We start from the raw sequence: 24,235 nt of genomic DNA, 5'->3' as shown, positions 1-24,235 counted from the left end.
TCCCTGAATACAAGGAAAATGTTAGTCTTTTCCAATTTCTTAAGTGTTCTATGAAGGGCAGATACTCAGTAAATACTGGGCTTGTTTGGGTTTTTTTTGGCCATACTGTGCAGCACATGGGATATCTTAGTTCCCCATCTGGGAATCAAACTCATGCCCCCTGCATTGAAAGTGCAGAATCTTAACCACCAGACCACCAACGAAGTCCCAAATACTGGTTATTAATACACATCATACATTGTTGCTCTAAAATGATGTCATCATATTTATGTAGCATTTTATATTTCTGGTGAAATTTTACACCATTCTCTCAAATTCAATTAAAACAGCACCCTTGATTTCCCCTCTTGTCCTAACCTTTCTCCCCCAGCTAAGTAAATGATGCCATCCATCACCCAGTAGCTCATACCCCAAATCTGGATGTCATCTTTGACTCCTCCCTTTCCTTATCGCTCTACACCCTATCCACCCATGGGTTCTGAGAGCTCTAATTTTAAAACATAATCTCCATACATCCATTTCTTTCTACTGCGCTGCTACCTCACCACACTAACCTCCGAGCTGGTCCCCAAGCTTTCTCTCAGGCCCTTCTACTATCTGTTCTCCACACTGGAACTAGAAGAATCATTTGCAGTACACATCAGAACCACATCACTCTCTTATTTAAATCCCTCCAGTAGCTTCACAAAATTAAAACTGAATGTTTTTCCATAGCCTGCAAAGCTCTGTGGGAAGGGTCCTGTGCACCTTTCCAAGCCTAAGTCATATTACTCATCCTCTACATCATTAGAGCTCTGTGGGAAGGGTCCTGTCCACCTTTCCAAGCCTAAGCCATATCACTCATCCTCTGCATCATGAGGCTTTGGTCATCATTGTCGCTTTGCTGACTCTAGAACATACCAGGCTTGTTCAGCCCTTACACATTCTAATTTCTTTGCCTAGAACGTTCTACCCCTAGAACTCTGCAGTGTAAATTAATCACCAGTCTATCCTCTCAACCATTTTCAACCATATCACACAGTTTTACTTCACATCATTTGTCTCTGTCCTGATCACGGATTTACTCGTTTACTGACAATCACACCCAGAATGTCCTTGACATGCAAAACTAACTGGCACTTGCCAATTTTGTTCACTGTTGTTTGTCCAAAACCTATAATTCCTAGCATATAATATGAGCTAAATAAATAGCAAATAAATGAATGAATAACTGATCTCAATTGATGTCGCCAAAATCATTAATAAGCAGGCAATAAAAATATGATTATCTTCATTTTATAATTATAAAACATCTTCCCCGGTAGCTCAGTTGGTAAAGAATTTCCCTGCAGTGCAGGAGACCTGGGTTCAATTCCCTGGGTTGGGAAGATTCCCTGGAGAAGGAAGTGGCAAACCACTCTAATACTTTTGCCTGGAAAATCCCATGGACAGAGGAGCTTGGTGGGCTACAGTCCATCGCAAGAGTTGGACACGACTTAGAGACTAAACCACCACCATAACTACAAAACAGGGAAATTGAGTTTTCAGACTAGTTTAAACCTAGTCTAGGTTTCAGACTAGATTAAAATGCAACCTTTAGGCCTGGAGTTCAGTATTTAAGCTGTTATACCATGATGCTAAAATGTGGCTAGTTTTAAACCACGCCAAATAATTTTTAAGTCATTTAATCCTTTTCACAAACATGGCAACATTTTTAATGGGAAAAAAGATCTTAACAAAAATGTATTGGTAATTCAATTATCCTATCAAACATAAAACAGAGCAAGTGAAAAAGTAAATGTTTGTCCCCTCTATATATTTTTTATTTCCTATATATTTTTAAAAACACATAGTATTTAGTAAGATATAGAATGCAAAAGTTAAAGCACCCAACTTACAGCCTACATTACACACACCAACACAGATCTTACATCCTCTAGCTCCTTCCATTTTTCTCCCAACACAAAACTGTCTCTCCTGGAACCATAAGATTAAGTAAGAGCATATCTTTTAAGATTCTGTTATAAAATTCTCTAATGAACTTCCTTGATGAAACACTATCATTTTTAGGAATAATAATAATGTTAAAAGTGTTCTTATTTCCTTATATCACACATAAGCCCTCTCATACACAGTTGCCACAGAAATGATAACGTCACTAAAGATGCCCCATTAAAAGTGGACCCTTCAAAATATTTAAACATACCCTTTTAAAAGCCATTCATTGATGGGTGTGATTGATAAAAGCTGAAGAAAAAGCCATACTGCTGCTGGGAAGAATGCAAGTGTAAAGATCTGAATAAAAAGATGTAGTTTTATATGCACCAAAGCACTTGTCAGCTCCTGTGAAAATGAAGGACACAAAATAACATAGGTAAGAAAACTATTTCTGAAGAGAGATTGCTGCCAAAACAACATCACATGAATTAGGTTTCTTTTAATTGAGATACAGTTAACATACTATGTTGTACTAGTTTTAGGCATACCACATGATGATTCATTGTGTATACTGCAAAACGATCACCGCAGTAAGTCTAGTTAATTTCTATCAATTTGGAGTCATTTCAGAGCTAAAATTTTTTTACCTGTAAGTATACGCATAAGAGATAGACTTTAAGAAAAAGAAACTCTTCACGGTAATTATATTTTTATATAAAACTTATGAAACATTCTCATTTCTTTCAAATACAATACACCATAACAATTTAGATTCATAAAATTCTGGAATACAGCTAAGCTAACTACCTTAACACTAGCATAGATTTCAGAATTGCTGACACTATAAACACACACATGGGATGCTACAGAAAAACCCACACAAACTTTTTGGCAAACTCAAAAGAATAAAATCTTGTTTAAAAATTTTGGCAGGATCTAGCATTTTAATGAAATTTGAGACCCTTTATTCATTACACCAGACCTGGCAAGGCCTCAACTTGGCAAGATGTTACTAAATCTACACACAAATCACAATTTAAAAAAAATTTTTTCCTAATAATATTCTATAATTCCAAAGGGCTCTTTCCCCAAAATCTACTCACTAGATTTTTTTTAATGGGTCTAGTATTACCTTTTTATTATGTGAATATATGTAATACAAAATAAGAAAACTATAAACTGGTATTTTTTTAATCACTAGATTTCTCTGTTAACATTTACTGAATAGCAGAGCTCTGTGCCATGCTCTGGGCTTGCCATTTTTATGAATGTTACCTCATTTAATCCTGACAACAACTCTATTAGGAAGATATTATCTGATGAGAACATTGAATACTGAGAGTGAATCAGAATCAAACCCATTTCTGGCAAGCAATCAAACCCATTTCTGGCAAGCTATCAAATCCATGCACACCTGTTTCTACCAGCAAGTCACAGCACTGCCCCAAGAGGGAGAAGGTTTGCATGGAGACATGACATACCAGGAATATGTTGTGAGTCTCTCAGCTGGAAAAGGATGTAACAGTAAACTGGGATTTCAATATGTCCAAACTAACAAGCATTTACATTTGAATTTCTTTGAGTTATGTGGTTATTCAGAGGAAATAAAACAAATTCAGAAAGTAACAGAAAACATATAAAACATTCAGTCTTTAAAATGCATTCAAAGATTCCACAGAGTCACTGGTTATAAACTTAGCACTACAATGTCCCTCACCTTCCCTAGGTCACGTTAAGTCATGAAGTGGCCTCAGAGACATTAGTCACCTCATGCGAGGAGTTGACTCATTGGAAAAGACTCTGATGCTGGGAGGGATTGGGGGCAGGAGGAGAAGGGGACGACAGAGGATGAGATGGCTGGATGGCATCACCGACTCGATGGATGTGAGTCTGAGTGAACTCTGGGAGTTGGTGATGGACAGGGAGGCCTGGCGGGCTGTGATTCGTGGAGTCGCAAAGAGTCGGACACGACTGAGCGACTGAACTGAACTGAACTGAACTGAAATAGTAGGTTAATGCAGGCTCATTCACTGATCACCACTTTCTGCCATCTGTCTCAGCGGCTCCCACCCTTCATCTCTCTATGTGAAGGCACACTGGGAGACATGTAGATCCAATCTCAATGCATCTCTAAAGGCATAGGCATCTGTGGAACTTCAGGCAACCTGGATCTAACGGAAAACACACTGGGCCGCCTGAAGCCACGCTGGGTGCCCACATCAGAGCTCACGTAAAAGGGGCTGTCTTACACTGAACCAGAAGTTTCACCCCAGAAAAAACTTGAGCACCAGCAGCTGGAAGAATTCTCAGTAGTCTTGAAACCAAATTGCACTCAAACACACTCAGAGGGATTCTACAAATACCAAATAACTATCAGTGGGTTTTTATTTTTAAAAAAATTAAAATGACTAGCCAGAATGCAGTAAACAAAGGTATTGGTATACAGTTCTCATAGGAATATAAAACACTTTAACTTTTCTGAAAAGTAATTTGGGAGAGTATCTCAAGGACTATAATATTACTCATATCCCTGCATTTCAAAATGTTTTGGCTAGGCTTTTCACCTAAGGATATAAGAAGTGTTTACAAGCATTTATATATAGAAAGAACTGATAGTCATAGCATTATCTATTACAGTAAAATTGGGAATCAACATATATGTCCAAAAGTGGGAGAATAATAACTTAGGGTAGCAACAGTGTTAAGAGCTATTAGAAAATATGTTAAAACTGTGTAGACTACCCCAATGTTCATCGCAGCACTGTTTACAATAGCCAGGACATGAAAGCAACCTAGATGTCCATCAGCAGATGAATGGATTAGAAAGCTGTGGTACATACACACAATGGAGTATTACTCAGCCATTAAAAAGAATGCATTTGAATCAGTTCTAATGAGGTGGATGAAACTGGAGCCTATTATACAGAGTGAAGTAAGCCAAAAAGAAAAACACCAATACAGTATATTAACACATATATATGGAATTTGGACCGTGAACTTCCAGATGTTCAAGCTGGTTTTAGAAAAGGCAGAGGAACCAGAGATCAAATTGCCAACATCCACTGCATCATCGAAAAAGCAAGAGAGTTCCAGAAAAAAAGCTATTTCTGCTTTATTGACTATGCCAAAGCCTTTGACTGTGTGCATCACAATAAACTGTGGGAAATTCTGAAAGAGATGGAAATACCAGAGCACCTGACCTGCCTCTTGAGAAACCTATATGCAGGTCAGGAAGCAACAGTTAGAACTGGACATGGAAAAACAGATTGGTTCCAAATAGGAAAAGGAGTACGTCAAGGCTGTATACTGTCACCCTGCTTATTTAACTTATATGTAGAGTACATCATAAGAAATGCTGGGCTGGAAGAAGCACAAGCTAGAATCAAGACTGCCGGGAGAAATATGAATAACCTCAGATATGCAGATGACACCACCCTTATGGCAGAAAGTGAAGAGGAACTAAAAAGCCTCTTGATGAAAGTGAAAGAGGAGAGTGAAAAGTTGGCTTAAAGCTCAACATTCAGAAAACAAAGATCATGGCATCTGGTCCCATCATTTCATGGGAAATAGATGGGGAAACAATGTCAGACTCTATTTTTTTGGGCTCCAAAATCACTGCAGATGGTGACTGCAGCCATGAAATTAAAAGACGCTTACTCCTTGGAATGAAAGTTATGACCAACCTAGATAGCATATTGAAAAGCAGAGATATTACCTTGCCAACAAAGGTCTGTCTAGTCAAGGCTATGGTTTTTCCAGTGGTCATGTATGGATGTGAGAGTTGGACTGTGAAGAAAGCTGAGTGCCGAAGAATTGATGCTTTTGAACTGTGGTGTTGGAGAAGACTCTTGAGAGTCCCTTGGACTGCAAGGAGATCCAACCAGTCCATCCTAAAGGAGATCAGTCCTGGGTGTTCATTGGAAGGACTGATGCTGAAGCTGAAACTCCAATACTTTGGCCACCTCATGGGAAGAGTTAACTCATTGTAAAGACCATAATGCTGGGAGGGGTTGGGGGCAGGAGGAGAAGGGGACGACAGAGGATGAGATGGCTGGATGGCATCACCAACTCTATGGACATGAGTTTGAATGAACTCTGGGAGTTAGTGATGGACAGGGAGGCCTGGCGTGCTGCGATTCATGGGGTCGCAAAGAGTCAGACATGACTGAGCGACTGAACTGAACTGAACTGATGGAATTTGGAAAGATGGTAATGATGACCCTATATGCGAGACATCAAAAGAGACACAGATGCATAGAACAGTCTTTTGGACTCTGTGGGAGAGGGTGAGGGCGGGATGATATGGGAGAATGGCATTGAAACATATATATTATCATATGTGAAATAGATCGCCAGTCCAGGTTTGATGCATGATACAGGGTGCTCAGGGCTGGTGTACTGGGATGACCCTGAGGGATGGGATGGGGAGGGATGTGGGAGGGGGGTTCAGGATGGGGAACACATGTACACTCATGGCTGATTGATGTCAACATATGGCAAAAACCACTACAATATTGTAAAGTAGCCTTCAATTAAAATAAATTAATTAATTAAAAAAAAATAAAGTCTAAAACATTTTAGAAAAAGCAAACAAACAAACAAAAAATGTGTAGACCAGGATGTAGGAGTTCGCGAATCTCTTCCTACTTAACCAACAGGCATGTCATTGGCTCAACCTATGGAGACCAAACCTGGCAACTCATTACTTCAGTCAGCACCTGCCTCCTTTCTAGGTACCTGGACTATCTCTCATAATTCAAACTTTCACAAGTCGTCTGACCCAGAAATTCTACTTCAAGGAATTAATCCTTCACACGTATTATCAAATGTAGAAAATAATATATTTTTAAGTTAGCCTTTGCAGAATGTTTATGATAGCAAAACATCGTAAGTTATACAAATGTCTATCAACAGAAGATGAGGAAATATATCAAGACACATTCTTAAAATATAGTATTTTTCAACATTCAAAAAGAAAAAAGAAGTTTTTTACGTGCTGATATGAAACAATCCCCAAGACATGTGTTTTGAGTAAAATAAAGTAAGGTGGCAAACAGTACAAAATACCACAGTTTGACAGCGGGGGGTGGGGGGGGGTACACATATGTTCATTTTACATAGAGTATCTCTGGAAAGAGATACAGAAGCTGTTCACATTGGTTTCCTCCAGAGAAGAGAACTGAGTATTTAGTAGAGGGGGGAAAAGAATACTTCTCATCATAAATACACTTATATCTTTTTTTTTTACACTTATATCTTTTGATTTATGTTCATAAAAGTGAATAAAATACAAATTATCTTATTTTCAAATATAAAGAAAAAGTAAATGAAATATTAAATTACATGAAAAATTACCATTATACAATATAACATAGAAAAATAAAATTGTATATTGTGTATGTATGTGCATATTTATGCAAAAATATGTATACATATATATAATATATATACAATTTTTAAAAATTCTTTATTTTTAAAAGTCTCTACATACAAAACAAAGTTCCAAAGAATAGCACGGAGAAATAAGAAAGCCTTCCTCAGTGATCAATGCAAAGAAAGAGAGAAAAACAATAGGATGGGAAAGACTAGAGATCTCTTCAAGAAAATTAGAGATACCAAGGGGACATTTCATGCAAAGATGGGCACAATAAAGGACAGAAATGGTATGGACCTAACAGAAGCAGAAGATTTTAAGAAGAGGTGGCAAGAATACACAGAAGAACTGTACAAAAAAGACCTTCATGACCCAGATAACCACAATGGTGTGATCACTCACCTAGAGCCAGACATCCTGGAATGTGAAGTCAAGTGGGCCTTAGGAAGCATCACTATGAACAAAGCTAGTGGAGGTGATGGAATTCCTGTTGAGCTATTTCAAATCCTAAAAGAGGATGCTGTGAAAGTGCTACACTCAATATGCCAGCAAATTTGGAAAACTCAGCAGTGGCCACAGGACTGGAAAAGGTCTGTTTTCATTCCAATCCCAAAGAAAGGCAATGCCAAAGAATGTGCAAATTACCACAAAATTGTACTCATCTCACACACTAGCAAAGTAATGCTCAAAATTCTCCAAGCCAGGCTTCAACAGTACTTGGACCGTGAAATTCCAGATGTTCAAGCTGTATTAAAGAAGGCAGAGGAACCAGAGATCAAATTGCCAACATCCACTGGATCAAAAAAAAAGCAAGAGAGTTCCAGAAAAACATCTACTTCTGCTTCATTGCCTACACCAAAGCCTTTGACTGTGTGGATCACAACAAACTGTGGAACATTCTTAAAGAGATGGGCATACCAGACCACCTTATCTACTTCCTGAGAAATCTGTATGCAGGTCAAGAAGAAACACTTAGAACTGGACACGGAACAACAGACTGGTTCCAAATCAGGAAAGGAGTATGTCAAGGCTATACATTGTCACCCTGCTTATATAACTTATTTGCAGAGTACATCATGAGAAACGCTGGGCTGGATGAAGCACAAGCTGGAATCAAGATTGCCGGGAGAAATATCAATAACCTCAGATATGCAGATGATACCACCCTTATGGCAGAAAGTGAAGAAGAACTAAAGAGCCTCTTAATTAAAGTGAAAGAAGAGAGTGAAAGAAAAAGTTGGCTTAAAGCTCAACATTCAGTGCACTGGATGACCCTGAGGGATGGGATGGGGAGGGAGGTGGGAGAGAGGGTCAGGATAGGGATGGCTGATTCATGTGAATGTATTGCAAAAACCACCACAATATTGTAAAGTAATAAAAAATGCTCAACATTCAGAAAACTAAGATCATGGCATCTGGTCCCATCATTTCATGGCAAATAGATGGGGAACCAGTGGAACCAGTGATAGACTTTATGTTTTGGGGCTCCAAAATCACTGCAGATGGTGACTGCACCCTAGAAATTAAAAGATGCTTGCTCCTTGGAAGAAAAGCTATGACCAACCTAGACAGCATATTAAAAAACAGAGACATTACTTTGCCAATAAAGGTCCATCTAGTCAAAGCTTTGGTTTTTCCAGTAGATATGTATGGATGTGAGAGTTGGACTATAAAGAAAGCTGAGCACCAAAGAATGGATGCTTTTGAACTGTGGTGTTGGAGAAGACTCTTGAGAGTCCCTTGGACTGCAAGGAGATCCACCCAGTCCATCCTAAAGGAGATCAGTCCTGAATATTCATTGGAAGGACTGATGTTGAAGCTGAAGCTCCAATACTTTGGCCACCTGATGTGAAGAACTGACTCATTTGAAAAGACCCTGATGCTGGGAAAGATTGAAGGAGGGAGGAGAAGGGGACAACAGAGGATGAGATGGTTGGATGGCATCACCAACTCAATGGACATGGGTTTGAGCAAACTCCAGGAGTTGGTGATGAACAGGGAAGGCTGGCGTGCTGCAGTATATGAGGTCGCAAAGAGTCAGACATGACTGAGCAGCTGAAATGAACTGATATAAAAAATATGTAATATGTCTAGGAAAAAAGGACTAAAATTCACACAATGTTAAGAGCAGTTATTTTTATTCTTTCTAATCTTTCTACATGGGGAAATACTACTTTTGGAATCATGAAAAAAGTTATAAAAAATGTAGTTAAAAAAATACAAGCTGACCTGATAAATGACGATTAGAAACAAGTGACACTGTATCAGACTAATGGGACAGTAAAGAACCCAGCAAAATGAATCACAAGGGGCTGCTATGTTGGGTCATCAAGGTCTTCTTAACAACATGGAGTTAACAGACATGAAATGTTTCCAAGAAAGATTTCAAGACTGTCACAAAAACCCAATGTTCTATATTTTTTGTATCTTCTTCATACAATCTTAAAGCTAAAATAAGGTAGCAGTGGAAAAGAAAAAGCAAGTAAACACTATAAAATTCAAAAGAGTATTACTCCAAACATATCCGTGTAGAATTTAGGGCCACATACTTAAATAAACACCATCATGAATAATTGAAAAGTTGATTTTGCATGACATTTTGTTTACTCACATGTAATACAGGTCGAATTCCATTAAAATAAACTTAAAGAGATACTCCACATACCAGGGCCTCACTGACAGCATCAAGAATTGCTTAAAATCAGAGGCTCAGACTGGGATTTAGAAATATTTTCATTACATACCAATTTCCCTGCTAACCCTTATTTGACCTTTACTGGATTTGCTTTGAGAAGCAGCCTCATAGCTCTGGGCTGGATACAAGCAGCAGTAGCCTCAAGTTTAGAATTTGCTATAGTTACTTCTAAGCTAATAGGATTTTTGAAAAAACGATCTGTTTAGGAAAATAAGGAAAACTAAACATTTTAGCCTACTGGGGACCCTTCTCAGGCTTTGAGCTTCCTGTTCATCTTTGCTCCTCTCCCAGGCCAAGCACAAGTTTACAAGGCTGCAGGACCTGTGGTCATAAGCACGTCTAGGTACCTGTTTAAGTGAGATTGGTCCCGTTACAATCTCTTCAGTGACTAATCTTCTGAAACTGCAGGTCTAAAGCTAACTAAATATAAAATATATGTCAAATGTGACCATATTTCATAACACTACAAAAGAAAGTTCAGAAACCATTTCAACAGGTATTTCACAAACTAGAAACCAAGAGTCATAAAACAAGATTTAGCATTAAATCTTTTTAGCATGAAGTATTAATACACAATCTTTTATAATTGTAATAAATGAACAAAACAAATTTTAGAATACACATCATTATCTCAACATATAAGTAATACTACATGAAATGTTCAATATAAATCAAACTTGAGTGGGACCAATGTAAATGCTCGCAAATAGACTCAAGTTAATAATAACTTGCTGTCTCCTATGTGCAAAAATGCACTATTCCAGGACCTAGTAGGATAAAAAAATAGTAGCCCCAGCTGATATTAATTTGATTATTAACTAAAACACAAGTAACATGAAGATCAGATTGCTACCTCCTAACTTACAACTGTTCACTTGCTTGGGAAATTAGCAAGGCCTAGTGATGGTTTAACACTACATAATGATGCAATCTAGGGCATCTTAAGTTAAATGGATCTCGAAAATGACTTAATATTGTATTAGTTTGAAAAGGGCCCTTAATGGAGGAAGTGGCTTTGATGGCTGCTTAGATACCATGATAAAACACAGGATCCAGGCATTTCATCATCAGAGCCAAATTGGCTGGATGAAGGTTTCCTAGGTGCTTACAGAAGAATTTGGTCCTTAGAAAATACTGGTAAGTATGACATTCTTCCTTCTTCAACTCCTGCATCCCACAGAGTTGGCTGCTTGACAGTATAGCGTTAAGCAAGAAACTAAAGGAGTGAGAGAATCAAATCTTGCCAGATTTCCCAAGGCATAAAGAAAAACTGTTGGAGACGGAAATGGCAACCCACCCCAGTATTCTTGCCTGGGAAATCCCACAGACAGAGGAGCCTGGAGGGATGCAGTCCACAGGGTTACAAAGAGTTGGAATCGACTTGGCTACTTCACAACAGAGAACAGCTGCAGACATTAAGCAGCCAGCAGGGGATGTAGTTAGAGCAATGTCTCAAGCACAGGGCTTGGGTGAGGCACCTGTTCCACAAAGAGAATCAGCCAAGGCCAGCAGGAAGACCTCCAGGGAAGATCCATCCAGTACCACAGGAGTGGCAAGTATCTTTCTGTATCACTGGATCCCACATTTGAGAACCAAATGTAGAACTCAGGTGTTGACAGAGAAAGCCTGTGCCCGCCCCTCCAAGCACCAACCATAGTCCTCTCATGTCAACATAATTTACAAAAACCAGAATGTAACCTATTTAGGAAATCTCATTCTAAGTCAGTTTCAAAAGAGCAAGTAATTAGTGACAATATTTCGAATTCTTGAGACAAAGTTTCTCAGACATTACACAGGGGTCCCTCCTATATCAAAAATGCCCCAATGATAAGATTTATACCAACTTGACAACTACAGAATACATAAATGTAGTCAGAGCATGCTTTTTCCAAGTTGCTACTAGGATGGTCAAAAGTGAAGGTAACTAAATACAGTTTTTATTCAAAGCACACTTAAAAGAAAATTAAAATAAATACAAGCAAGATGTAATGTGGAAACAGAATTTTAAACCTATTTCCAAAAATGCCCCAAATCCTGACATAGTAAGAGTCCCTACCTACATATTACATACGAATAAGCATATCTTAGAATGACAACTTTACAAGCTCAACATAATTTCTTGAAAGGTAAATGGGTATTTTCTTCTTTTCTTCTTTTATTACAATTCAAAGGAGAATCATAAATTCTACTCATTCCTCTCTTGGATGTTATAATATCTTGATTTGTTTAATTCTAAAAGAATCTCATATTCAGGGATAGCTAGATCAGTAAATAAAATTACCTGTGTGTGTTCATGATAGATGGTGGTTTAATGTGAAAAATTCCTGCATTTCAGTTAAAACATTCATTAATATGTTTATATATTAATATGTAATAGATATGCCATATTAATAGGTAATAGATATGCCAACAAAGACTATACTTAAAAAAAAACACACAAAAATTAGTTAAAAACTATAAGAAGCAACACTTGAGCAACACAAGTCCTAGAAGCTAAAGAAGATCCACAAGTTATGGAAACCTAACTAAACATCAATGACTCCAGAGTGCCCCAGCAGGGGCCACTACAGACAGGCAGTGACCAACACCATCTGAGAAAGACCGGAAGTAGATGTTTCAGTTCACTGTATTAAAATCATAACCACTCTAACCACACCTTCCTTTGGTCTCCATGCCGCTGTCCAACTATAGTATAGTATCTATGATACGCAGTTACTAGGTACAAAACGCAAGTCCTTTGCAGAGGTCCAAGTCACTCTCTGTGATAGGGAAGCCTTCAGACTGTAAATACACATGGCTTTACAAAAGGAAACTGAAATTTCAAAGCAGTAAGCGCAAATTAAATTTTTCTCCCTGCTTTTCATGTGCCCCCATAGGTAACAGTACCTCTGTATTTAATGATAGTCCGCTGTTAAAGAATATTGTGGCAACAGCAATGTAGGAGACAGTTATTTCTGGCTTCAGTGGTCCTAAGGAGAGAGAAATGAGTCACTGTTAGATAAGCATTTCCGACAGGCATTTACTTGACACGAAAGAAGGATCCATTGGAGGAGAACAAACAGGACTTTAAATCCTGGTGTTGCCTCTACTGTACTAATGAGCTGACAGAGTTGAGTGTTCACTGTGAGGCAGCCTAACTCCGGACAGGATTTTCCGGAGGGCAAGGACCACGGCCGTCCAGTTCAGCACAGAATCCTCAGACCAGAAGAATGAAAATAAACACTGCTCTCGCACAGGAGAGCAGACAGGCAGCATTCTTCTACATTAATTCTGATTTTATCTGCCACAGTATCTGTGCTTATATAACAATCAAAATTCTCCCCCACCAGCACCACCAAAAGAAGAAAATCAGTGGAAGAAGTCCCCTTCTTTTTAGCAAATATTATCTTATTTTTCCTAGGATATCAGAGATCAAAGCTTATATTCATGCACGTTCAGTTCTGCCCAAGTGCACTCAGAGCACAAGTATTTATTGAGCACTTACTATATGAATGAGATAATGCATATAGAGTAGCAGAGTGTGTGTGTGTGCGCTTAGTTGCTCAGTTATGTCCGACTCTTTGTGACCCCATGGACTCTAGCCCCGCCAGGCTCCTCTGTCTATGGGATTCTCCAGGCAAGAATACTGGAGTGAGTTGCCATGCCCTCCTCCAGGGGATCTTCCCAACCCAGGGATCGAACCCAGGTCTCCTGCATTGCAGGCGGATTCTTTACCGTCTGAGCCACCTGGGAAGCCAGAGTAGCAGAGTACTTAACAATATATTTTTAAGATTCTAAGATTAAATTTTGCCAGGCCCCAGGAATACTGTGGTGAACCAGATAGGGCTGATCTTTCACCTCTGGAAAATCTCTAGAGGCAAGCTGGCACCACCCTAGAGGTGTTAATACTATGGGTATAACAGGGACGACTCTAATATTTATTGATTGATTGATGTAGCTTATACACAATAGGGGGCTTCCCTGGTGGCTCAGTGGTAAAGAATCCAGCTGCCAAAGCAGGAGACACAAGTTCGATCCTTAGGTCAAGAAGATACCCTGGAGAAGGAAATGGCAACCGACTCCAGTATTCCTACCTGGAAATCCCATGGATAGAGGAGCCCAGCAGGCTACAGTCCACGGGGTTGCAAAAGAGCTGGTCATGACATAGCGACTACACAACAAACAACGAGACACAATTGACTTGAAGACCTAATTCACTAACCAAAGGACAATGCTGCAATTCTGAGAAAGTGCCATTTTATACCCATGTAACAGTGGTTCTCCAGCTGTGGAAATTTTGTCACCCATGGACATTTGGCAATGTTCTGAAACATTTTTTGGGGTTGTTATAACTCAGGGGGTAGGGTGTATTACTGACATCTAGTAGAGACCAGGAATTCTCCTAAACATCCTGGAGAATATTTTTCAGAATGATCATATCCAATGATATGAATTATCATATCTAAAATCAAATGTATCAGAATTATCATATCCAAAAATGTCAATAACTGTAGAAACTAACACAACATTCCAAAGCAAGTATACTCCAATAAAAAAAGAAAGGGGAGTTCAAATGTATCTGTACTTCATTATTTCTTATATTGAAAACTAATTAAATAAATCCAAATATATATTAGCAAAATTTTTTTTAAACAACAATTGTGCCAGGGTTGAGAAACCCTAGCACGGACCAACATTTTAAAATCTGAGATCACCTCATATTTGACATTTTATACAGCCCTCTTGCAGGAGGTTGAATAGTATCCCTCCAAAATGCATGTCTACTAGAACCTATGAAGCTAATTTGGAAATTGGGTCTTTGCAGATGTAATCAGGTTATTAATAAGTGGTCTAATTGGATTGGGGGGAGCTGTAATCCAGTGACTGGTATTCTGATAAGTGGAGGCAACTCTGGATATGGTCACAAACAGAGGGAAGATGGCCTTGTGAAGACTGAAGCAAGGAACCAAGGACATCTGGTAACCACTGCAAGCCAGGAGAAGCAAGGAAGAGCTCCTCCCTAGAGCATTCGGTGGGAGGACAGCCATGATGACATTTTGATGTCTGAATTCTGGAAAAAAAAAAAACAAAAAACATTTCTGTTGTTTTAAGCCACCCAGTCTGAAGAAATTGGTCGTGGCAGCGCTAGGGAATGAATACACTCCTGCAGAGCCGAACAACAGGACCAAAATCGTGCTTCCTCCACTGCCTGCCACCCTCCACCATTCCTATAGGTACTGCTCAATGAAAAAGCCCAAGCTCAGGAAGAATCACCACTCAGTCAGTCAACAACATTTTACAAAAATATTTATTTATTTGTTTGGCTGCCCCAGGTCTTAGTTGCAACACGTGGGTCTTAGTTCCCTGATCAGAAATGGAATCCAGGCTCCCTGCACTGGGAGCTCGGAGTCTTAGCCACTGGACCACCAAGGAAGTTCAGTCCACAAACCTTTTTTGAGCTACTACAATGCTACATTTTCGGAGAAGGCAATGGCACCCCAACTCCAGTACTCTTGGCTGGAAAATCCCATGGATGGAGGAGCCTGGTAGGCTGCAGTCCATGGGGTCGCTAAGAGTCGGACACGACTGAGCGACTTCACTTTCACGTTTCACTTTCATGCATTGGAGAAGGAAATGGCAACCCACTCCAGTGTTCTTGCCTGGAGAATCCCAGGGACAGGGGAGCCTGGTGGGCTGCCATCTATGGGGTCGCACAGAGTCGGACACGACTGAAGTGACTTAGCAGCAGCAGCGGTACATCAGTGAAAAAAAGAAACAAAGATCTCCTTCAACACTGTGATACATTATTTTAGATACCTGGCATTCACACAAATCATTTTGCTATGATCTGAGAAAAAAGGAGCAAAGGGGGAAGGCATATAAAGAGGTATTACACTTCAGTGCAGTGAAAGAGGTTCAAAAAAGAAGTACATTTTTTTTTCACCATACTTGTGAGTGAATCTGTCTCAGCCACTCACACTTTGGAATAATATTTCATCAAAGCTGAGGAAAGGTGATTCAGGAGCAGATTTGAAAGTCAAGGAATCGGGTTCATTTTGGAAGTAAATACCTTCCAGGAATTTTTAATATCCTGTTTGTTTGCTTTTTTAAAAACTCATATCATTTTTCTTTTCCTTCCTTTTTTTGAGATCTATTCTTCTCAACTGTGCTTCTGTCCTCAGTGGTGACCCTGATTTTCTGTATATGATGGGTTAGAGTTAGCAGTATGGGCTTCTCTGGTAGCTCAGACGGTAAAGAATCTGCCTGCAATGTGGGAGTTCCAGGTTTGATCCCTAGGTCAGGAAGATCCCTGGAGAAGGGAATGGCAACCCACTCCAGTATTCTTGCCTGGAGAATTCCATAGACAGAGGAGCCTGGCGGGCTACAGTCCACAGAGTCGTAAAGAGTCACACGACTGAGTAACTAACACACACACACAGAGTTAACCATATATTTGCAAGCGATAGCTAGGCAACGTATCCAAAGATGCATCTCCATAGCAAGCACATGAAATGACTTGGACTGCACGTTTCTTTTGGGCAGCTAAAGCTTACTTTAGTTAGCCAACAACTGAATCTTTTAAGAAACTAACTCTTCCCACACTCCAGACACACACACATATATAGATAAACATCATAACTATTAACTAATGGGCTCAATTCAGTGGAATGATCCTTCACTTTGAATGTTTTAAATCCTAAAAACAATGTGTACTGGTTTTTTTATTAGATGCAGATCTAAATAACTCTAATCCATGAAAGAACCTGGTGAGGCTATTCCAGGTCCACTGACAACGTACCATTTAAAGGGGAAGGAGGAATCAATTCTAATTTGGAGAAACCTAAAGCCCCTTTGAGACAGCTGCTAATGGATCGTCCACTGTGTGAATGAGGAACTAGAAGCTGGCAGGGCTGAAATTAAAAGCTGGTAAATATTTGCACAGAGGTGAGAGTTGAAACTATGCTGTGGAACGATATTTGGCCTCTCTCCAAGGTCATGATTATATCTTCCAAGTCATGAACATAACCAGGTTCAGATCTTGAGATGGCTATAAAGAGCAAAGGAGAAATGTAAATTAGAACTTTTCCTTAAACGAAAGCAAAAAAAAAAAAAAAAAAAAGAGGTTTATCAGTGAAAATGGGATGGGATGGCAACATCAAAAGAAAAACTAACCATAAAAAGCAGAGCAACTTTGGGACTTCAAACTCATATTTTTTAAATATGAGAATGGGGGTGGGGAGATAGAAAATTATTTGGAATGCTTAAGAATGCAACGAACTATTATTTCATAAAACATACTATCATCAAGTAAATTTCATTCCTAAACTTCATCTAAGGTGTTCATGCTAATGTTCTTAAGTTTATGCAGGAGCATGTTTCTGTTTTCTTAAAGGAAAAATGAAGCAATTTCCTTTTTAGAAGGTATGTCTTATTAATAGCAATAATTTCATTTATAGATGCAAGTAGAAATAAGAAGCTTACTCTATACTTCCAAAGAAGTAAGCCTTTCTTTCCTAGAATGAATAGCACAGTGTTGAACTCGGGTAAACTCCAAGATGGGTAGAGCTCAGGGTGTCCCTGGGTTGAAATGCAACAGGGTATCTACACCTGAAAATCTGCACATTCACATCTCTCCTGGCTCTTCACTTTTAACTTTTTAATACATTTAAACATGACATGTAACTGAGTAAAAATAACAGAAAAGTAAGAATTAAATGATCTATGCTAGTATCTGTTCCACGTTTTCCCATATGGAAAGTCATTCAGCTTCTCTCACGTTAGCGTTCCCACCTCTGTAAATTTCCAGCCATACACAACTCACCCATTGGTTATATACATTGCTTTTAAAGGGAGGTCACAGCAAAGATGTGATACTTTAAGTGTAGAAGTCCTACACTTCAAAACAGAGTGAGGTCATTAAGGTATTGATCCAGGTAACGATGAGGAGAACCTCTTAACAAGTTGAAAACAATCACAACTTCCTGCTGAAGAGAACAGAAAACTGTTCAACTGAAAATTTCTCAGTCAATGTGAGTGCATTAAAAATGTATATGAATTCCAGTGTACAGACCCAAAAATGAAACTTCTGACTACGAGGAACAAGCAAAAAGAGATGCTTTAGATCATTCTGTAGAGCACAAGAGGCCAGAACACTTTCAGCCACCATTCCTCTCCTGGGTCCCAGATTTTTGTTATTTTAACTAATGGAGTCAAACTGTTATTTGGTACTATTCGGAAGTTTGTTTTTACTGAAGAAGATTTACAGGTGGGAAGGTCAATTGAAGTATCAAGAACTTATCCTGAGGGCCTGTATAACAAATCCCAAACATTTAACTTTTTTTTTTAGAAACAGTAACTTTTACACTTGGATATCTCTCTCAAAAAAAAAAAAAAAATCACATGAGTACACAGTTGTCTAATATTAGCTGAATCTGCTCAGCTTCTTTTGGGCTATAAAAATCAGGGTATGGAAAACGTCTTTATTACAGAGAGCCTTTCTTTATAATGGTTATTCATTTTTAATGATTTATTGCCAAGAATGGATTTATTGCCAAGAATGTATGGATGTTGCAACTGGTATGATATAACGGAAGTCTGGGTTCCCAGTCCTTCCTCTTCCCTGAGCTAGCTAACTTGACCTAGGGTGAGTCACCTGACCTCAGGTCTCAATACTTTCAGCTGTAAAAGAAACATCTTGGCTTAAAAGGATTTAAAGTTCCCTCTCAGCTCTTAATAGTCTCCTCTTTTATAATTAAACAAACTCTAGATTAATGGCATAGGGACTAGTGAAAATGGGAAACAATATTTCTAACATGCAATAACCCTCAAAACTTCACTAAGTAGAATCTGAGGGAACAAGAATGCATCTCACACCTGTCACTGGGGGGACGGGGAAATGATTCAGCAGTCCACAACCCTCCTTCCCACTGAGCAGCCCAAGAATGTAAGAGAAAAAGGAATTTGACCAAACCTAGTCTCTGCAGATCTCAACGTGGAGGATCACACATTACCTGTAACTTCACCTTAACACTCAGCAAATCAGAGACCTAACACTGTAAGCTACAAAGTCTGCAAGTGAAGCTAGTGAAACGTATACCCGAGATCACCTCAAAGATACTCTCTAACACTCTTAATAACCAGCAAGCTTCAGGGACAAGGGAACTGATTGGACAGAACCTGAATACTAGCCCTCACAAATTTCCCGAAATCTCACAGAGAAACTATGTCAAAGGAGAAACTGGTATCTTCAGCAGGATAACCAGCCCAACAGCTTTACTCTCACAGCTATACAGCCTCCACATTGTGGACTAAGTTGAACAGAGAAGGAAAGAACATAAAAGAAAAAGTTTTAATCTCTACTGTCTTTGTTCAAAAAATTCTTTTAAAATGTTTTCTGGAGCTACCTCTAAATGGAGGTATTGAGGGCAGAGGGTAGAAGGAACCGCTGTTCTCCTGAGAGAGCATTTCATTCACTTTCATCATGTTTGAACAAAAAGGTACAAATAACTTCAAATAGCCTCCTGAGTGTTCATCTGTCATGAACATTGTGTGCTCACTTCCGTCCTTATCTGTCCCTGTGTGGCTGGTGTGTAAATAAGCATGAAATAAGCATGCTGTCAATAAGCATGAAAACTGCCAAACGAAGTCAAGCAGACAATGAACTACAGAAATTCAATGAACATTTATGAAAAGTGGGACATGCTTGTCTAAGGGTAGGAGGAAGGGTGGTGGGACAGGAAAGGCTAATGCTATTTCCAGTCATTTCCACCAATGCCCATACACACAGGACAAGGATTCCACTATTCAGAGATCTGGGTGTGATTTTTAAGCCCGCCTACATTTCCTTGCCAAAATACACAGCACACAGGGTCTAACACAGCCCGAATCTGTGAAACTGCTCAGTGTAGCAACTGTGCCGGCCGTACACGGAAGCAGTGAGTGCAACGTGTCAGTAGGCTTGGGAGTTTGTGGAGAGGAAGATCGGCAGGAAAACACCACTCTCCAACATGTGGGCCACCAAATCTGAGTTGGAAGAGGAAAGAGTATCCCTTTTTCTCCCCCCGCCGCCCGCCCGCCTTTCCTTTTTTAACGTGGGGGAGGGGAGTGTCGGAAACGGACTAGGTAATGGTGTTCACTCCGAGATAGATAAGGAACTCCAGGCAACCTAGCGTCCCTTGGGATAGGATGCTACTTTGAAGGCAGGAGGGATAAGTTTCATTCTCGGTAACCTCACTGCTTGACACTAAGGATTCTCATTGAGAGAATGAGAATCCTTAGTCCGCGGCAAAGGCAACCTGCGTTCAAATTCCCTTTGCTCCTTCCTAATTATAAATCCTCTCTGGGGCTGACAAATTGAAAAATCAGCTAAAAGGCCAAAAGACACCAAGGGCTGGTCAGTGCCCCTAAGAGAGGCAGACACTCCCCAATTCCTGTCTCCCCCTCCTGTCCAAGACTCGAAAATTAGTTCTGAAGTGGGAACCGCGGCGGAGCATGCAGAGGCGGAGCACTTACCCCCATTCACCCCTATGGACGGCTCCAGCTTTGCTCCCGCGATCGCCAGTACTATTCCAATCATGAACCATTCTTTCCTCATTCTCTCCAGCAGCCTCATGTTTGTTAGGGTGGGTGGGTTTTGTTTATTTGCTTGGCTTTTTTTCTTTTTAAGCTGCGATCGCTTAATCCCCGGGGCTTCTCCACACTTTCCAAGCTCCCACCTGACATGCAGCAGAGCAAGTCAAATTGCTACTTGTAAATTAAAGACCAGGGGGTTGCTCCGGCGGCTTTGAGGAGGGCTGGGAGTAGTAGTATCCAGTGACAGGAAAGTCTCACTGAGCGCCGCCATCTCTACCGTACGGCCCCTAATAGAAGCGCACACGAAACAGCGGCTCTAGCCGCGCCTCCCAAGCGCAAACGCTCAAAAGCGAACGTTTGAGCGAAACGGCCGGCGCTGGCGATTAGGAAAGGAAAGCTGGCTACAGGGTAGGGCTGACACACTCGCCGCAATCGAGACCTGAGGAGCCTTAAAAATGACAGGGACGGGGAGTGACGTGAGGAGCCACAGCCTACTTGTTCTATCAAGGGTTCCAACAAACCCGCCCTGTAGGCACAGCAACCCGCCCTCTCGGAGTACATCTGCGGAAAGATTCTCTTTTGATTCGCCTTGAGCCTGCGGGAAGGGTCAGGGTGCTCTTGGGTCAGGGATTTCTCCTTCGGCAGCTGGAGCGGCGGGCTGCAGGGTTATGGGTGGCGAGCCTCTTCGAGACATTACGACGCTTCCTCGACGCCGGCGTTGACGTGTACGCTGGGGGAAGGGGAGGCCGCGCTCTGTCTCCGAGCTCTCGGCGCTTCAGGAGTTAGCCGAGCTCGTCAGGCGCACGGGGAAAGCTGCGTCCCCGCAGAGGGGAAGCTTTAGCCTCGAGAAATGGGTTGAGGATTGGGCACCGAGCAGATGCCCACAGACAGAGGGCCGACGCGTCCGGGAGGGCTTGCCAGAGCCCCAGGTCGGTCGCCCCCGGAACGGCCCTCAGCCCCAACCCCCTTCGCCACTACCGGCCCGGGAGTGGGGACTTTGGAGGTTCAGCCCCGCTACCGGAGACCGGATCTCGAGCTCTCTCCCTGCGTCTCAACCAAGCTGACGAGGGTTAGAGTGGGCGTCTGAGCGGGCTTCTCTGAAGAGTGTATGCTTTTGCTAGACCCCAGACCGTGCCCAACCATCATCAGGGCAACTGTGGGAAGACGGTCAGGTTCGGCAAGGAGAAAGTGGTGAGCGACCGAGTTGGGGCGGAGGAGGGCGGGTCCTGCCTTCCATTGCCCCACGTGCAAGATTCATTCCCTCCCCATTTCTCCCTTTAAGTGTTTTCTGATAAACAGTGACATTGATAGTTTCATGAATGGACTTCCTGCCCATAGACCCTGCAGGAACGTCAACTCCTTCTCGTGTGCACCCCAATAAATAAATCAGGAAAATGCTGTGTTCTCACTTACTAAGAACTCTGATCACTGGAAATGATTTTTAGTTGTAGTGGTTACCTAAAGGGAAAGAACACAAAGCACTGTGAATTCTGCATCAGGTTCCTATGGATACTGTAACATATACCTCAGAATGGAAGCCAGAAGTCCAAAATCAGGGTGTTGCCAAGGCCACACTTCCTTTGGAGCTTGTGAGGAGAAAATCCTTCCGTGTCTCTTATAGCCACTATTGGTTGTTGGCATTACTTGGCTTCCTTGGCTTATGGCCACAGCACTCCAGTCTCTGCATCTATTTTCACATTGGTGGCTGCTGTTCTGTATGTCTCCTATAAAGACATTTGTCATCCCCTGGAGAAGGAAAAGGCAACCCACTCAAGTATTCTTGCAGAGAATTCCATGCCTGGCAGGCTACAGTCTAGGGGGTTGCAAAGAGTTGGACACCACTGAGCAACTAACATACCAATAGGAGTTCACCTTACGTTGTTCTCATGGACTTTATGTCTAATAAAATGGTAATAGAAACCTGTCCCATCAGGCTGTTAAAAAGATTCAGTGGTATAGTGTATGTCCATTGCTTTGCATGGAAAAAATACTCATTCATTTATTAAAAAAAAAAGTTTTTTGAGCTTCTACTTTGTGCTAGGCATTATTCTAGATACAGGTTGTTACAAGGAAAAGTAAGAGACAAGGTTTCAGCTTTCCTTGTGTGTTCCAATGACATAGATAAGTAATATAAGTGCCATGATGATAATATAACAGGTCCAACCAGTGAGAGAGAGTAACAAGGAAGCTACTTTGAGTGGTTGGGGGAGGCCTTTATGAATGGGTGCAGTTTAAACAGACCCAAATGACAGGTGAATGTTCAGAATGCCTGTATTTGGGAGATGAGCACTTTAGGCAGAAGGAGCAACTGGTGAACAACCTTTGTAAAGGCCCTGAGGTGGGAATGATCTCGACACGTGTATTAGTCTCCTATTGCTGCTGTGACAGGTTAACTCAGTGGCTTAAAACAACATGAATTTAGTGCCTCATAGTTTAGGGGTTCAGAAGTCCAAAATGGTTCTCACTGGGCTAAAATCAATATGTCCACAGGTCTGCATTCCTTTCTGGGTTTCTAGAGAATGTATTTCCTCTTCCTGTTTCTAAGGGTTGCCCGCATTCCTTGGCTTTAGGTTCCCTTCATCTTCAGAGTCCACAGTGGTCCATCCGGTCTTCCTCATGATCAATCATTCCGCCACTGCCTCCTTCTTTTACTTACAGAGACCCTTCTGATTCCAATGGGCACACCCAGCTAATCCAGGGTAATGTTCCTATCTTGATTTAATTCTTAATCACAGTAACATAGTCACAGGATCTGGGGATTAGAATGTGGTCATCTTCAGGGGCCATTATTCTGCCTACAACAGCGTGTTAAAGGAAGGAAGGCCAAAGGACTGTAATTCACTCTGCTGGGGAGCCAGAGGAGGCAGGGGCCCCAGCATCCAGATCATGGAAGTATTTGTAGACCCGGTAATAAAGTTTAGATTTTATTTAAGTGTGGAGGGAAGCTATAGGAAATGTTTTGTTTTTGTTGTTTAGTCGCTAAGTCGTGTCTGACTCTTTGCAACACCAGAGTAGCCCAGTAGCCCGCCAGGCTCTTCTGTCCAAGGGATTCTCCAGGCAAGAATACTGAAGTAGGTTGCCATGCCTTCCTCCAGGGGATCTTCCCCACCCAGAGATCAAACCCACATTTCTTGCATCTCATGCGACTAACACACACACACACACACACACACACACACACACACTATTTGGGTGAATGTTGGTATCAGTTTACGAAGATGAAAAAGATAGGGAAGAGCAGATTTAGTGAGGAAATCAAAATTTATTTTGAGATAGCTTGAAGAGGGCTTGTTAGAGATTCAGGTGGAGGGACTCTCCTGGCAGTCTAGTGGTTAGGACTTGGCACTTTCTCTGCCAGGACCTGGGATTGAATCCCTAGTAGGGGAACTAAAATTTCACAAGCAGTACAGCACACCCAAAAAAAATAAAAAAATAAATAGGAAAGAAATTTAGGTGGAGATCAGGCAGGTGACTAAGCAGTTCACAGAGGGCGATCAAGGCTAGAGAGAGACAAAAATGTAGGAGTCATAGGAGTCTTTAAATCCATACGATTGGATAAGATTCCCAGAGAGACAGCGTGAACAGAAAAAAAAGCCTTTAAATAAGGGACTATGAGGCAAGTATGTGTTTGTATGTGTTTGTCGCCCAGTCATGTCCAATTCTTTGTGACCCCATGGACTGTAGCCCACCAGGCTCCT

At 40.9% G+C, this 24,235-nt stretch overlaps 1 protein-coding gene and 1 long non-coding RNA gene across 53 annotated transcripts in view; both read right to left on the bottom strand.

Moving 5' to 3' along the window:
• The window catches only part of SLC10A7 (solute carrier family 10 member 7), a 312,501-nt gene extending 291,434 nt beyond the window's left edge, over window positions 1-21,067 (bottom strand). For 6 of the 50 annotated variants that reach the window (XM_055550432.1, XM_055550430.1, XM_055550431.1 and 3 more), the window contains exons 1-2: window positions 20,478-21,060; window positions 12,873-12,955 (exon numbers count right to left, since the gene is read on the bottom strand). In XM_055550432.1, the coding sequence (XP_055406407.1) occupies window positions 12,873-12,955; window positions 20,478-20,577 (183 nt within the window). In that variant the 5' untranslated portion in view covers window positions 20,578-21,060. Of the gene's footprint in view, window positions 1-2,185; window positions 2,323-12,872; window positions 12,956-20,477 lie in introns of all 50 variants that reach the window. The other 44 variants (XM_055550410.1, XM_055550413.1, XM_055550414.1 and 41 more) reach the window with 37 other exon arrangements.
• Window positions 13,328-19,537, bottom strand: LOC129630100 (uncharacterized). 3 transcript variants are annotated; one of them, XR_008703534.1, is made up of 4 exons: window positions 18,037-19,537; window positions 17,788-17,947; window positions 16,765-17,013; window positions 13,328-15,036 (listed from the first exon to the last, which is right to left on the bottom strand). It is a non-coding gene; the product is annotated as an uncharacterized LOC129630100 (long non-coding RNA). The 3 variants fall into 3 exon arrangements; XR_008703533.1 differs by lacking the exon at window positions 13,328-15,036 and having other exon boundaries at window positions 16,133-17,013; window positions 17,788-17,950; XR_008703532.1 differs by lacking the exon at window positions 13,328-15,036 and having other exon boundaries at window positions 16,133-17,013; window positions 18,037-19,536.
• Window positions 21,068-24,235: the final 3,168 nt, after the last annotated feature.

This window comes from Bubalus kerabau, chromosome 16 (genome assembly GCF_029407905.1).
Source record: "Bubalus kerabau isolate K-KA32 ecotype Philippines breed swamp buffalo chromosome 16, PCC_UOA_SB_1v2, whole genome shotgun sequence".
Lineage (NCBI taxonomy): Eukaryota > Metazoa > Chordata > Mammalia > Artiodactyla > Bovidae > Bubalus > Bubalus kerabau.
The sequence above is the reverse complement of the archived record's forward strand: the minus strand, read 5'-3'. Positions and strand labels throughout refer to the sequence as shown.